At 41.0% G+C, this 16,964-nt stretch overlaps 1 protein-coding gene across 1 annotated transcript in view; it reads right to left on the reverse strand.

Annotated features, from left to right (window-relative positions):
• The window catches only part of LOC145408855 (succinate-semialdehyde dehydrogenase, mitochondrial-like), a 55,395-nt gene extending 38,702 nt beyond the window's left edge, over nucleotides 1–16,693 (reverse strand). The window contains exons 1-4 of the mRNA XM_080279497.1: nucleotides 16,597–16,693; nucleotides 12,939–13,064; nucleotides 11,780–11,878; nucleotides 699–869 (exon numbers count right to left, since the gene is read on the reverse strand). Coding sequence (XP_080135623.1) covers nucleotides 699–869; nucleotides 11,780–11,878; nucleotides 12,939–13,064; nucleotides 16,597–16,647 — 447 coding nt within the window. The 5' untranslated portion in view covers nucleotides 16,648–16,693. The remainder of the gene's footprint in view (nucleotides 1–698; nucleotides 870–11,779; nucleotides 11,879–12,938; nucleotides 13,065–16,596) is intronic.
• Nucleotides 16,694–16,964: the final 271 nt, after the last annotated feature.

The raw sequence follows: 16,964 nt of genomic DNA on the forward strand, positions 1-16,964 counted from the left end.
TAGGAAAACATCTGGAGAGGTAATTGTGGTAACCTGGATGATGCAGTGGCCTGGTATCTCAGGATAGTGGATGAAAAACCCACTACAGGCTCGAGGACCTAAGTTACAGATGTGAGTACTGTGGCTTAAGTGCCTCATGGTTTCTGCCTCCACCTTTTCGTTACCTTATCATTATCCTTCTTCTGTCTAACTCTTTAATGCACAAGTTAACTAGTACAGTGCCTTTCACATACATAGCTGGTCAACTCTGAAACTATCTTTCCCAGTTTCTCTTGCTTTAAAAACCAATGTGTTTTGGCATCTTGTTTTTGTTTCCTTTGCACAAGTTCTTATAGATGGGAGGTTTTTCAGGTTCTTAGTTTTGGCTCTTTACTTTTACTCCTCATTATCATTCTATCTCATTTTCCCACCCACAGGATGGGTGAGGTAGGGTCCAGAAAGCACAAAAAAAGACAACACAAAGAAAGGAAACCTAATCAAAAGCATTTCCAATGAATATTGGCAATATGACCATTCCATCACCAAAAGAAAATCATAGCAACTCATATTCTTCATCTCCTGTAAGACTTAAGCAATGAAACTGAGGTAATCAATTGGATAAAAATTTCTCTTAATATGCAACCAGGATAAAATATGAAACTGTTCAACATACAGATAACTTTATCCGTACTCAGACAGGAGGTCACAGTGCCACTCACATAGATACGCTTGGCCTCTTCAGCATACCACTCAAGGAATGAACTACCATAGTTGAGCTCTCCCTGCGACTCTGACAAAGGCTTGCCTGCTTCTTGTGTCAAAAGTATGGCCAGGTCTTCTTTGTTGGCTTCTACTAAGTCATACCATCGACGTAGCAGGGCTGACCGTTCCTGTTGAAGTCATTAATACAAATTACAAAAAATTCAGAAATTAAAGTATGATTATCAAAAATGTTTTTGTCATATCTTACAACATAAGCAACACCCAATCCTCATTGTGGATGCAATCTATAATATCAAAATTTTCTCGGTAAAACTGGGACTGTAAACTAAAAGAAACTGGCTAATCGCCTCTACTGGTAACAACAGAACTTTAACTGGTAAGTTTTTTGTGATCTAATGTGGGTTTAATATTATGAAAAACTTGAAAAGGGTAACAAGAAATTAGGCCATACTGAACCACTACAAAAAAATAACTCATGTCTTGAGACCCTTGTTGTTTATCATGGTACTGTACTTGAACCCCTCTCACGTGACTTCAGAAATGTCTGAGAGCCGTGCTCCACTGAGTGCCCCGCTAGTTCCATATTCTATCTACAGAAATGTTAATCGTTCTACAACTCTAACATAAGAAATTATCAGTGTCTTGCCCTTTTAAGGAAGTATTGATACAGAAAAAATATGTATATATTACCAGTACACAATAAAACCTTACATTAATAACAGCCTAAGGGTAAATGGAACTGTATATCATTACTTCTATGTGCCAGCAATTAAAAAAAAAGTGGGGGGGAGGCAAAACTGCTAGTATGCAGACAGAACTAGTAAAAAAATGAATATGAATGTAATCTGGCTAAGTTAGGCCATTTAGATCCTCTAGGGTCAGTTCAGGTCAATCAAGGAAATCAAATCAATATAGGTGATATCCAGCTGGGCTGTGTTACGGATATTCCACCAAAGTAAGCCAATATTGGTGCATTTAATTCACTCCTGGTCCTTTTAGTCCTACTTGTAACATTTCAAGTAAAAAAGACTCAGATCAAGCCTACGAAGCAGAGCACACAAAATCAGCAGCACTCAGTCAATGCTATGTAAGATATGAATATTCCTCTTTGGTAGCAGAGAGAACAGGAGTAAAAAGTGGTGGGAGTGGATGGGACTGGTTGGGATGGTAGTGAGTGGTGGGGCAGTACATCCATTGAAGGAATGCATTATAGGCCAGCCAGAAAAGTTAGTCAATGATTGTTCCACAAAATTAGAAGATGGGGATCAAAATATGGGTAGGGTCAGAAGAGATGAGTGAACGAACAGCCTGGGATAGTGGAGCTGGTTTTGAGGACTAAGTACTGTTGATTGGATGGTAATGTTATTCCAGAAAAAATTAAAGGAGGGGAGGTAAAATCTAGCAAGGCAGGTAAAGTGAGGTGGACAGGACAGGTTATCATGGCACTATGTGATGGAACCCAAAGATGAATGCATTCCCTCGATGATGGGCATGCAAGTTTGCAAAATAAGATGAACATCATACAGTTCTCCTATAAATTCAATGAAATACTAAAAAATGGGAGCAGTGGGTGGAGAAGACTGGGCAGGATGGGTTAAGATGGTGGGACTGGGTGGGATGGGGGTCCACTCTGTGGCGGCAAGCACTGTACAGTATATAGGAAGGCACTGGAAGTGATGTTTGAAACTGCTGGTTTCTCCAAGAATGCCAATGCAGGATGGTAAAAGAAGAGTGGGGTGGTACTGGGTAGACCAAAATGGAAGGGATGGGTTGGTATGGTGATGGTGGGGGAAATACACTCTGTGAAAAGGGGTGTCGTAAACTGCATGGTATTAATATAATAAAGCTTCACATCAAAGTTTTCTTCTACAGATATAAATAAGGAGGCAGCAAGTAAATGTCATTCTCATATACTCAGCATCTTGTGACACCAGTAAAACTGTTTTTTATCACCAGATGCCATTTTCCCATGCTCTTCTAATTCTTATCATATACCTTATCTCCATTACCTCTTCACTTCAGCACTTCAAACAAGACGTACTGTATGACATACAACTACCTCTAAGTGTCCAGCAACAATATGTCATTATTCATCATCATCATCATCATCATCATCATCATCATCATGGTAAGGCAGGATTCAGAGACCCAGAGAGAATTTGAAAGAATGAGACACTAACCAAAGTTTGCCCAAGTAAATGGGCCAGACTCCCATTCACTCACCGTTTAAGCCCATAGAGTCATGTCTCCATCTGATAGGTCAAAAACTCATTCCACATGCAGCTTGACACTCACCTATCCAACAGTCAATCCAACAACGGTCAAGTTATAAAGGGGTTCCAAACCCTGGTTGTACATGCCCAAGCACAAAACTCACCCAGTCTGCTTGATCTTTTGTCACTGCCCTAGCTTCAACAGCATCCATACCTCTCTTTCTGACACACTCAATTACCATATCTGATATCCACCTTCTTCTTGGCCCACGATGCCTCCTTCCACCTTTGAATTCACTCAGATATACTATTTTCATCACTCAATTCACACCCAATCTCTTCACATGACCATATTATCTAAGAACACTTTCTTCAACTCTGGTGTCCACAAACTTGAAAGCACATTATTCCTTATCCTATCCACTATCCTCACTCCACACACATTCCACAACAGTCCCATCTCCACTGTTCTTACCTTTGACTTTTCATTTTCATACACCATAGTCTCACAGCCATATGTAAGATTAGACATTAAAACTCCTTCAGACACAGCCCTTGCAGCCACCATCCTCAGACCTCTGCTTCTTATCAAGGTTTTCTTAGCACCAGCCACTCTCCTTCCCTGTTCCACTTTACTTCCACTTTTTTTGCACATATATATAGCCTACCTCACTTTTCCATCACTGCACCCAGGTACTTAAACTTTCTCACCACTCAAATCTCACTTCATTCAGTGTAACATCACACAGGGAGTCACCTTATCTCTCAACAACAACCATTTTACTCTTATCTACACCAAATTAACTTTCAAGCCACAACAATTACAGACACCTGTACAACTTTGCACTAGTCTACCAAGCTCTTATCTGCTATTTGCAAGCAGTGCTGCATCATCTACATATATTTCACTGGAAAGAGTTGCTCCATCTTTCACCATTCATTACCAACATTCATTTCTCTATTATTCATGTTTTTACCTACATTATAACCCCATCCATTTATTATACTGTATACTCTATTGAATAACAACTGGGACATCACATAACCTTGTCTCACACCAACACTGATCCTGAACCTTCATTTTGATGCTCACCTACCATTAACAAAAAATTATATCCTTTATGTGTCAACAAATAGCCTGTAGCAACATCCTACTCCATTCACCCATGGCGGCTGTGACAAAAAAACAACCATATGGTAATGCGAACGTTCAACTGAAGTGGGATATATTGAGGCTGTTCGGACATGTGGAGATAATGGAGGACAAATAATGGATGAAGAGATCTAGGTGTATGAATGTTAAGGGCAAAGCACAAAGAGCCAACTTATAAAAAACAGGATGATGTTCTATAAAACCGAGCTTCAGATACTTTCTGATATTATGCAGCATGTACATGAACCATCAAGTGGAGTGATATATGCAAGCATAAAAAAGATCTTTCAGAATGAATTAACTATAACCTGCAAAATTCTTTAAAATCATCTTAATACGCTACCATGCACAGTCATTTCTCATTTATCATAATTTCAGTTTTGTTTGTTTCAATTATTCATGGATGGGAAAACAAGTTTAAAATAAACTGATATAAGATGCAATGTCGGAAGAATTAACAAGATTTGTTGCATGTCAGTTGAAAATACACAGTAAACAAACAGATTCTACTGTCTGATGATGGACTGGGGCACTACAAAGGGACTTTCAGCAGTCACATGGTTATATTTTCAATACTAGGGCCCCTGTAGCTAAGTTGCCATTATTCGCAGAGTTCTACTATTCAGTGGTGTCTGTTCTCTAACCACCCAGCTCCACAATCATCTTCCCAATCAACCCAATATTCACCTTCCCAATCAAATCCAGATTCATTTTCCCAATCAAATCCAGATTCATTTTCCCAATCAAATCCAGATTCATCTTCCCAATCAAGTCCACATTCACCTTTTCAAACAACTCCACATTCATCTAAAAGCGGATTAACTCTCTCTCCCTCACACGCACACAGCTGTTCAGACCTATAATGGGAATGAAACATTATAGGATTCCTAACCTGATTAAAATGATTCGCACAATGAACAGTTTTGTGACATTAATTAATAGCATGATTATACATACCCTCATTACTTAACCCCTACACCGCGGGGATGTTTTTGCTTGACTTGTGTGTCTCGAGGGCATATTCGCGCTCCAACAGACTCTAAAAATATTTGCCAAAAATCAGTTATTAGTCCTAGAATATTAAAATTACATATGCATATGGCACATACCTTCAGCTTTCTCCTGAGATGTTTGTTGAGCCTTTGTCGAGTACCGTAGGACTTGTGGAGACCTCTGAAGTTGGGTAATGAAGTCTCCACTTTACACTTCCCGACAACTCGTAATATGATTACCACAGCCTGGTATTATCACTAGAAACACTATTCTATGATTCTCAAATAGTTTGGAATCCATACTCCAAAAAAAAAAAGACTGTGAAAGCAATGAAAATTACGAGCGCGTATGACCTTCCCACTTGCGCTCGTTCACCGCTGGTGTTCTGTCATTTATTATTCATGAAAACACTCACACTTTATATTTCTATTACTATATAACAATTATATATATCTACAGCCTTTATCCATAAGTTTCCTTCAGTAATAGTAGTTTATTGTCACTGTAGGCATTCAATTTCTCTTTCAGTAAAATACGTAGCATTCACTTTCTCGTCCTGTATACTAGCGTTGAGAGAGAATCTGTCAGCTTAGCACACCTAATCTCTTGGACGCAGATTTTACAAGAGAGGTACCTGTAATATGTTCATTCCTAGATAAATCCCAAGAGAATGAAACCCCCAATATGTTTAAAGATGATGCAGGTTTAAGGTGGATTGTTAAAAATTAGAGGGTGCTCCTGTGGAAGATTTTGTGGGTTAATAGATGTATGAGCTAAGTTTTTGATGCATTAAAAACAACTAGATTGTTTTTACCCCAATCAGAGATATGAGCCAAGTCAAACATTAAGTGTGCCATTGCCTCATCCCTAGTTCGTTGAAGTAACTGCTGAGATGGTCGCTGTGGAAAGCGAATGGAAACGTGAAGGGTGGAATCATCAGCGTATGAGTGGATAGGGTTAGATGTACAGCTTTGAAGGTCATTAATGAACAAAAGAATGAGAGTTGGTGATAGGATGGAACCCTGAGGAACACCACTATTGATAGCTCTAGGAGAAGAACAGTGGCCACCTACAGCAGCAGCTACAGAATGACCAAAAAAGATGCTAGAGATAAAGGCACAGATAGGGCAGAAACTTTAAGAGGACAGTTTGGAAACTAAAGATTTATGCCAGACTCGACTGAAAATGTCAAGTGCAATGGCAAAGCTTTCGCCAAAGTCCCAAAAGGAAGATGACCGGGAGTTTGAAAGGTAGGTGAGAAGATCACCAGTGGAGCATCCCTTATGGTACTCATACTAATGACTGGAAAGGAGGTTGTGACGGGAAAGATGCTTTAAAAAATTTTTAAGAATAAACTCAAAAACTTTTGAAATACTGGATGTCAGAGCAATTTGGCAATAGTTTGAGGGTTGGGAATGATCACCCTTCTTTGGAACATGCTGAATGACAGCAAACTTCCAGCAAGAAGGAAAGGCAAAAGAGTTTACCCAGGCAGGGTGTAAGCACAGAAGCAGAGTTCTTAGGACCACAAGAGGGACCCCCATCAGGCCCAGATATCTTCTTAGCACTGAGGCCAGTGATGGGAGAGAATACATCAATTGAAGAAATTTTAATGTCAGTCATGAGAAAGTCAGAGGGGGCAACTGATGGAAAGACACGGCCGAAATCGTCTACGGTGGAACTGGGGGAGAAAGTCTGGGCAAAGAGATCTGTTTTATCAGTCAAAGAAATAGCTACAGAGCCATTAGAGTAGAAAAGAGGAGGGAAGGATGATGAGGTAAAGTTGTTAGAAAAGTTTTTGCCAAGGTGCCAGAAGGAGCAGGAAGAATTCGAGTTCGAGAGTTCAGAGCATTTAGTACCGATGAAATTATTTTTAGCAAAGGGAAGGACAGATTTAACACAATTCCAGGCAGAAACATAAAAGAGATGAGATTCAAGAGTGGGTTGGCTCTGGTATATATTTTAGACCTTCTCCTTGTTGGGGACAGCATTAAAACAAGTGTGATTAAACCAAGGTTTTTTGGCATTAGTCAAAGGATATGAGAAAGGAATATACACTTCCATGCCCGAGAGAATAACCTCTGTCATGTGCAAGGCACACTCAGATGGCTCTCGGCCATGGAAGCAATAATCATTCCAGGTAAAATTAAAGAAGGACTGCCTGAGGGCTTTTCAATCAGCAGCTCTGAAATGCCACCGATGAAGTTTCAGGATCCACAGGCCATACTGGAGTGACAGGACAGGTAGGTTGTGATTAGAAAAGCCCAATGGAGAGAAAAGATTAACAACATAAACAGAAGGATTAGTTGTAAGGATGAGGTCAAGTATGTTGGAACTCTCTCCAAGGCGGTCTGGGATACAGGTAGGGTGCTGTGCAAGATGCTCTAGGTCATTAAGGATAGAAAAGATGTAGGTTTGTTCACCAGGTGGATCAGTGAGAGGAGAGGAGAGCCAAAGGTGGTGGTGAACAGTGAAATCTCCTAGAATGGAGATTTCAGAGAAAGGAGAAATGAATAGAATGTGTTCCATCTTAGAAGTAAGACAGTCGAAGAGTTTTTCACAGTCAGTAGAATTAGGGGATAAGTAAACAGCACAGATATATTTAGTCAGAGAATGACAGGAAAGCCAAAGCCAGAGAGTAGAGAAATCAGAAGGTTCAAGTCAGGAACACGAGAATAAGATACAGTAAATTGTTGCGTACATATGCACAACAGCCACCTTTGGCTTTGAAACGAGTAAGTCTATGGTGAGAAATAGCTTAAGCACTGTACAGTAAAGCGCAGTCATGTCTCATCATATATTTGTTCATCATGCGATGAATCAACAGAACGATGAACTAAAAGTTATGCCTAGTTTAGTGACATCAATATCAAAATTCACTTATACAGTAACTATGATTGCAATGGCTGCTTATGACAATCCCATGCGGATGCACTGACACATACTAGCCGACGGTCAGACGTCTGACCCATGATGACTGCCCAGTGTTTACATGCACATATCCCCCATCTCAGACCTCTGTGCAGGCAGCCTCCTTTGTGCCACCCCTTTGAAGACACCATCTTATTCATCCACTCTCTCACATGTCCCATATCCGTGATCATCTCCCCTGTGTTCTCTGAGATACCTAACCTTCTCACATGTGCAAAGCCATCAAAACCCCAAAGCCAGTACCAAATAACATTTCAAGTCCACAACAAATAGTGCAATGTGCAATAATAAGTCAAGATATAACTGTGTGTGTGTGTGTGTGTGTGTGTGTGTGTGTGTGTGTGTGTGTGAATTAACTGAAACTTGTGGCTTACAAATTATGTCTGGTGTTATCCCTAGTGGAAAGCATGGAACAACTGATGCTGCCAAGGGCATTGCTAAAAGCATAAGGTGCAGCCTTTCCCTTTATGTGAAATTGGACACTGTTTAGCACCCTATGGAGGGGCAGGGGACAAGCAAGATCATTGAGGCCCTAAAGCTGCCCAAGTCCAAGGTCTCCAACATAATGAATTAAAATGTTGCTGTCCTAACAGCATCACAAAACATGCCTACCCTCACTGCTAAGCATCTAACCAAAACTATGTCCCATAATGAAGGATATGGAGCATCTGTGCTGTAGGTTGGTGAAAACCAAGCGAAGCAGCCTCTGCATCATAGTTTCATTTATACCAAGCCTCTCAATCTCTGGAATGATCTCTGGGACAAGAAAGGAATGGAGGGCATGGAGTTCAAGGCCAACACAGGTTGGTTCAAGTAGTTTAAATCCTGTGCTGGCCTTCGACGTGACCATGCATGACGAGGCTGCTAGCGCTGAAATATGGCAGCTGAAGCCTTCCCTGTGGAGCTAACGGCAATCATAGAGGAATGGGGATATTCTCCACAACAGGTTAAGAACTTTGATGAGATGGATCTGTTTTGGAAATGTATTTTTCGTAAGACCTACAGAAGCAACGAAAAGTGATATGTGTCAGGGGTTAAGCAGCAAAGGACTGCCTCACCCTTCTTGCGAATGCGGAGCGTGACCTTAAGTCCAACAATGACTTGGAGAACCCCCAGACAGTGGCAGTGTACTGTACTGTATGTGAAAGTGAACCTTGGCTGACCTCCACCCTCTCCCACTCTTACATGGCTGGATACCTGTCCCCCTGCCTGCATGACTATGCCAGCTGGAAAATAAATGAGTAAAACAGCACATTCTATAGTAGGACTCGCGCACGTTTGCGGCTGTGGTGTGGCTCGCAACTGTGTACAATGGTGCCATGTTTCCCCAACTTGCGATGTGAAACGGAAGCTATTTATGTACAAGGCATCACAAATTCGATAAATTCAGATGAATAAAACTTACCCTTGTGTATTTTGATGGATGAATCAACAGTAATCTTATTATGCATAAAATATTTATACAGTAACACAGAAACATGGCATACATATTGTACAGTGTTGCTAAAAGAAATTGTAGTCACTTTTAATGGATTTTAGCGTAGTTTTAGGGTGGGTAATAATATCACAGTTATGGATATAAGATAATGAGCCTGAAAAAAGAAGAAATATGCCAATATCCAAAGTAAAAGAAATAATTCATGTAATTCTTCTGAGTGGCAACACTTACCAGTCTGGCCTACGGTAAAGTACCTTCGTATACCCAACCATAGCTTGTACAGGTGTTGCTAGGGAAAAATGCTCACATTTACCGGCTTTTACCATAATTTTAAGGACGAGGAATAATCACATTTATAATCATAAGCTAATATGTAGGACAAAATAGTAGGCATATGCCAATACCGAAGTAAAAAAAAAAATTATTCACTCGCGAGCGGCAACACTTCCACACCCAGTCGGCGAGAGAGAGAGAGAGAGAGAGAGAGAGAGAGAGAGAGGCAGGAGAGGGGCATGCATTGAATGCATTGTCGGCATCACTAAATATAACAAAACCAAATTAACAAATGAAAGCACAATTATAAATAACTTATAAAAGAATCAAAAGTACTCAGGGTGGCTCACATTTCCCGCCAGGAGAGAGAGAGAGAGAGAGAGATAACGGTATAGAAAACGTGGCAACACTGTACACAGGTGCGGGCTACACCACAGCCGCAAACGTAGGCGAGTCCTACTATAGTATAGATGACATCCACTTTACAAACGATCACTCCACAAAAGTTCACTTTAACGATGACTCCATTTTACTACCCTTCGGTAGCCGAAATTCGCTGTAACAAATTTTTTCCGTAGGCCATTTTAAACCCAGCGCATTCTCAGTCAGCTGATTCCACCACAGTGCCACTAATGGAGAAAACATGCACCATTTACTCTCACCCTACAATCCAAAACAGTACAGTACCTCGCTGCCACATGCGCAATATTTATTTTGTCATCATGCAGCCCAAATGCCCTGCTACAAGCCCCAGCAAACAAGTTGCCAAGTTCATCAGGAAAAGCTTTGCTCTAGAGATGAAATCACACATAATAAGGAGGAACAAGAACAGTGAGAAGACAAACAACACAGCTCGACACCATGGCCTGACCCAATCGACGATCTCTACAATTTTTAAATCAGTGGAGGCTATCAAGAAGGCAGGTTAAAAGGACCACCCGAGCTCGTGACTCTGCAATGGAGTCATAAAATACACAAATACAATACTGATTCAGAGTGAGCAAAAAAAAAGGGGTTAATACTGGTGGATGGGGGAAAAATCAGGGTCCTCAAACCAAACTCCATTTAACCCAAGCTATAATGGGTTTGGACACATGGAGGGAATGGAGAATGAAAGACTGACTAAGAGGGTGTATGTAGGTGAGGTGGAGGGAGGGAAAGGAAGGGGAAGACCGAGGATGAGGTGGAGGGATGGAGTTGAGAGGTATATGAGGGAGGGGGGAGTGAGTTGGGGGGAGAGCAGTCAAATGGTGGGTGACAGAGTGACTTGGAGGCGTTTTGTCTGTGGCCACCCTTTGCGGGATTAGGGTGCCGGGCTATGGATAGATAGATATAATGGGTTTGCATAACGAAATATTGCTTAGCAAACGTTTTTTCAAGAATGTAAACCGCTCGTAAAGCGGAGGCCTCCTGTCCTAAAAATAAAAACTATACCGTACCCTTTTTATACCAATTTGGCCCATAATTTCACATCCTTATCATAGCACCTCATGACTAGCCCAAGCAAGAGGGAAAAATCACCACCAGCATTGTTAACTGTGCTCTAAGTCACCCTACATGCAGGAAGTGTCTAGTGGACCCAGAGTTGTCCCGCATGTCTGTGTGGTTCTCCCCATTTACCAGATGGTATCCGATATGTAGCTATGACAGTTTATCCAGGACTGTCAAAGTGTTCGTTAAATCCAATATCCAGTCTAGCAGCATACGGCAAAGTGAGAGTTTACTGCATTCATTAGGGATCCTTAACCAGCAAAGCAACCAGTTCTTTGGTTTAAAAACTCTCAGAACCATCACTTTGCAATTCAATCCTCTGCTTCTAACTTATGACAATTTTATCTAAGAGGTACACATTTACTGCTCACACTCAGGACCTCTTAATCAGGGAATGTTTACCTCAGACTTTCTTACTTAGAGGGGTTGGATGTAGCCTTCACTGATTCCATTCCTACTAGACACACTTTTAGAGGTGAAAATATCATCTGGTGGCAGCAAGAGTAAAATGAAAAATATGTTATCACTATGAAGTTACTATTAAACAGTAAATATCACTGTGGTAACAAGAGATGCATAAGGTACCTTGGCAGTAGTGGCCTGCCATGATGTGAAGGCAGCGTATGCAGCATCAATGGCAACTTGCGTGTCCCTCTCGTCCATGTCTGGCACACTGGCTATCGTCTGGGAGCAGGACAAAAGTTACATCCATAAATCTCACATCTTCATTATGAGCCTTTCTTAATGATCATACAAACATACATCATCTAATCCTGTGTTGCCCCATGAGGAGCATAGGAGGCCGGAGCTAGGCAAGTTGGCCCTGACATTTAAGATGAGAGTGACCAGCCTCACTCATCCCTCAGTGACATTACGTGAGCAATAAACCCCAACCACCCCTTGGATATAAACCCACACAGGCTCAATCCGACTGAAGTGCCCTAATTACCCACTAACCACAATGCGACAAAAGCTGGTTATATGGTTACCACGCAGCGTAGTAAAGGGTTTCCTGGTGTACAGGAAATCATTTGGCTTGTTATTTAGTGTAGAGTCACCCATAGACAGAAGGAAGAGGAATGAATGAAGCAAAGAAAGAAAGAGGAGGAAGGAAGGAAAGAAAGAAGGAAGGAAGAGAGGAAAAGGCAGTCACCACAGAGCAGCACTACATCAAGTGAGGGGATAGTGAGTGCCCCCACCTACCACCATAATAACAATAATAATAATAATAACACTGTAATAATAATAATAATAATAATAATAATAATAATATTAATACCTGTAATAATAATAATAAAACTTTTTCATGTGCTTACATGCCATTTCTTGTTCTACTGTAATAATGACTGCTGTACTTTTTATTAAAGGTACAAGTAACTATCAGCCTACATAACATACATGTATGATTCAAACCATAACAACATACCGGTACAGTATTAACAAAAGTAATTCCCTTGCTCTCTTGCACCCTTCTTCCCTCTATACCCAAATGCTCTCTCAAGTCCTACACCACACCACCCGCCAACTCTGCAAACATCCTTTTATCCCAATCTTCCGAGTTATGAATAACTCGACGACCCATGCTTTCCAACTCTGGGAGTTCAGATCTTGCATAAGGAGAGCACTAGTAATGCTAAGTGTTAAAGCTGGAAACTTGGTCACCTGGACAAATCAATAAAAGACATATAGACATTATAGATTATGCAGTATGTGCAATATCAGTAGGTAGCATTAGCTTACAAACCTTGCCATTAGCTGGGTTGGTGACCTTGAAATCCTTTCCAGACATGGCCTGAACCCACTGGCCATTGATATATCCCTCCTGGCGCAGCAGTGAGGCCCAACGCACTCCTTGGCCACAAAACACAGCCTGCAACACCAACCTCTCATTGCCAACTGAAAAATCTGAACAGCTTTGGTGTTCCACCAACACATATAAAATGCCTTAGTGCAGGGTTATGTACCTATTTCCAAAGATATAAATAGCTATTTACGGTACTAGGTACCGCTTTTAAATTACAGTACTATACATTTATGTTGCTTTGGCAACAGTGCAGCAGGGTCTCACCATCTACAGATTTTGGTATGGTGGTGGTTTCCAAACTTTCAGTTAGCTACAGCAACCCCCTAACTTCCAAATATTCTGATGGCACCCTGCCTTCTACAAGACTGTTTCTATGACTGAGGTATGCAACATGGAAAAGATCATTTCATATGATTACTTAGTACTTTTATAATGCATATGGCATATGATAAAAGGATTGATAATGAAGCTTTTCTTTAATTTTTTTGTAAACTACATTTCCATTTGATTTCTGATATGTATGCTCCAAAAGCTGGCATGGATGATGTAGAAAAGATAGATTCTGGGATGACTTGAGATGTGTGGTATGTGATATGGGGGAAAGTGAGACTGTAGTTTTGGAAGGGGATTTCAATGGTCATGTGGGTGAAGCGCGCAAGGATATAAAATGGTATAGGAAGGATGCACATATAGTATGAGGAATGTAAATGGGGAATGTATACTCGAATTTGGGAAGGGAATGAACATAATTGTGTGTAACACGCATTTTAGGAAAAGAGAGAGTTGGCTGATTACACATGAGTCTGGGAGAAATAGTAGCCAGACTATTTTTTGGTCAGGGGGTAGGAGGCTGGTGAGGGATGTTAAAGTTATAGGGAGCGAAGAGTGTGTGCAGCAACACAAATTACTTATGTGTGACATGGTGCTCAAGGAGCAGGTGGTGAAGAAGAGGACCTATGCATCTAGGAGGATACTATGAATTTGGAAAACCAAGCAGTGAGGGATGCCTTCTACAGTGACATGAGTACAGTTGTGGTTGAACAGGGAGCTGTTGACAGAAATGTAAGATAAGGGTACAGAGCTCTCAAGAAAACCACCTGAAAATTTAAGTTTTGGTGTGTGGATGGACAAGGGGCCTTCCAAGATACGGTATAACATGGTGGTGTGATGAGGGTGTAAATGCCACAAATAAGGATAAGAGATGGCTTTACCAGGAATGGAAAAGGAGTGGTAACAGAGAGGAATACCTGGCTGCCAAGTGTAAAGCTAGAAGGATGTACTGGTACCTATACAGAGAAAGATCTGAATCTCAGAGATTTTTACTGGAAAACCCATAGCACTAAAAGGAAGAATATGATATTTAAGGTGGAAAAACAGATGAGAAGTGGAAAACCGGGATATCTTAAGTGAGCACAGTGTGAAGCATGAGGAGGAAAAGGTATTACTGGACAGTGAGGATATCAAAGATGCCTGGGGACTCGGGGAGAGCATTATAACCAGTTGCTGAATGAGGAGTTTGACTGGAACAGGGAAGGCTTGTAACAGATTCAATGTTTGGCCCTAGGCTTCTGATTGATGCTTTACTGTGAGCAGGGCAATAGACAGGATGCAGTTGGGGGACAGGGCGATATGGAGGAAATTTGTTTGTGACCACCCCGTACAGGATTGAGGCGTCTTGCAATAGATAGATAGATAGACAGTTGGAGAAAGTGGCAGGTGTGTCTGGGTGGATTGCTAAAGGCCTCATGAAATACTGGAGTGGGGTTAACTACTGATTTGAGAGCTAATTATGATTATATATGAATGTCTTGTCCCAGGTGACTGGCTGAAGAGTGTGACTGTATATGTGTACAAAGAGAAGGGTGATGCCCTGGAAAGAGGAAATTATAGGTACCAGTATAAAACTTTTGGACCAAATAATAAAGGTAATGGAAAGAGTCCTTGAAAGTATGATTAAGGAAAGAGTGAATAGTGATGAGACACAGTTTGGATTTATGCCAGGAAAAGAGACTGCTGATGCCATAATTACTCTCCACCAGCTAGATAAAAAATGTACCGGTACCGGTATATGAAAGAAAAGGGATCTGTATTTTATTTCTTTTGAACTGGATAATGCCTTTGATAAAGACATTAGGAAGATGGTGAAGTGGGTAATGAGAAAGCTTAGGATCACGGAGTGGCTAGTTAGAGTGGTTACGGCTACGTATGTGGGTACTTGCACCCTGGTGAGGGAATGGAGATTTGAGTACCTGGTAATGAGTTTTCCATGAACGTTGACATACATGAGGGGAGTCTTAAGCCTGGTTTTGTTTGTCATGGTGCCTGAAACTCTGTCATGTGACTTCAGAAATAGATTCCCGTGGTAGATGTTGTATGGTGATGACTTGGTGTTGACTGCAGAGAACGAAAGGGAAGCAGAGGAAAGATTTAGGAAGTGAAGAGATGGAATGCAGCACAAGTGTTTGAGTGTAAATGTGGATGAAAGAAAAGTGATGATACCTTGGGCCGGTGGCAGTACTGTTAAAACAGGGAGTCTGGCCATGTGCAGTTTGACACAAGGATGTGGGAAGTAACTCCATCTTGTGCAGTATCTGTGATAAGCGGGTGCATGAGAGATGTTGTGGTATTAATAGTAGACTGCAAGATAATGCTGATTTCATGTGTGCAGTGTGTCAGGGAAAGCAAGTGGAGATTGTCAGACATGAAAGAGTTGATCTTGCTGGTGAGTCTCAGTTAATAACGGATACTTTTTTTATGACTAAAATTATTTGGAGACTGCAGGAATAACCTAATACGTGACTGCAATGAAAAGTCAAGTAAGTTCCTAGTACCAGTCAAGCAGAGTGTTAGTCTCCAGATGGAAGCCTCCACCATCCATCATGCTTCTCTGTTGTGGCCACAGGTCCATCTAAACAGGCCCTTTACCTCCAGGCCACCATCTTCATTTTAGAAGATGATAAGGGATATGAGGAAGAGGGATATTTGTAAAACCAGAAAGCGGAGCCATCCAGTTGAATCAATGCTACCACAGCAAAGTATCCCTGGTCATACAAAAACCCAATTCAACCAGTAATGGTACCGTAAGTTTGGTAACAGCCCACTCCATATTATTCTTTGTGACATATAGAGCCTAAGGTTTAGTTACCATGGTCCTGAACATTTATATGCATGGCACCATCACCTTGTGCTTCTTGGGGATCTGCATCAATGCACACACTGCAGAGAACTGGCCTTCAAAACTGACATCTTAGACTTGTCATTCATCTCTGGAGATGTATGAATGAATGAATGGACCAAAAAAAAAAAATAATAATGGAAAAAAATAAAAAAGAAAGAATAAATCCATTAACATTGATACCCTTTATCAATTGCTACGCTACACTTCCAACCCGTTTGTGCTGTAATGAAAAAAAATATAGCAACCAGAACAAAGCACTAACATGACTAGCCAAAATGTCACTGTCCCTAGCATCAGCTAGGACTGAAATGTACCCCGACCTATTGCTAAGGAGGATCAGGTCAATAGAGTACAATTGAATCAATTCGAAGTTTTTACCAATTATTAATAGATAATATTTGCTACTCTCCTCATATTTACCGCATGCCTGTGAAGTTTATACGTTATCCTAGCACAAGCTAGTGCTGTCATGACGATGTTTCGACTGTGATGAGTAGTGATGACAATTCACGACCACACCTCACAACCTTCCCCGTCGCACTGCGTAAACCCGAGCGCCGCCCGAACCCTAGTGGCAAGGGTGTTGTTGTATAGCACTGTAAACAGTCCACAGTCATGTTTAGGCACATTCGACAGTCGTATAAATCGACAATTTCAAAAATTTACATCGTTAAGTAAATAAAAAAAAGAATGAAACTTCAATATTATGGGAGAATAACATAGTATGTATAATTTCACTTTTTGTAGCAAACACGTTAAGAGAAGTAGCATTCTAGTATCTCGGTACT

This window comes from Coenobita brevimanus, chromosome 78 (assembly GCF_032717465.1).
Source record: "Coenobita brevimanus isolate Jiangsu-jjx chromosome 78, ASM3271746v2, whole genome shotgun sequence".
Classification (NCBI taxonomy): domain Eukaryota; kingdom Metazoa; phylum Arthropoda; class Malacostraca; order Decapoda; family Coenobitidae; genus Coenobita; species Coenobita brevimanus.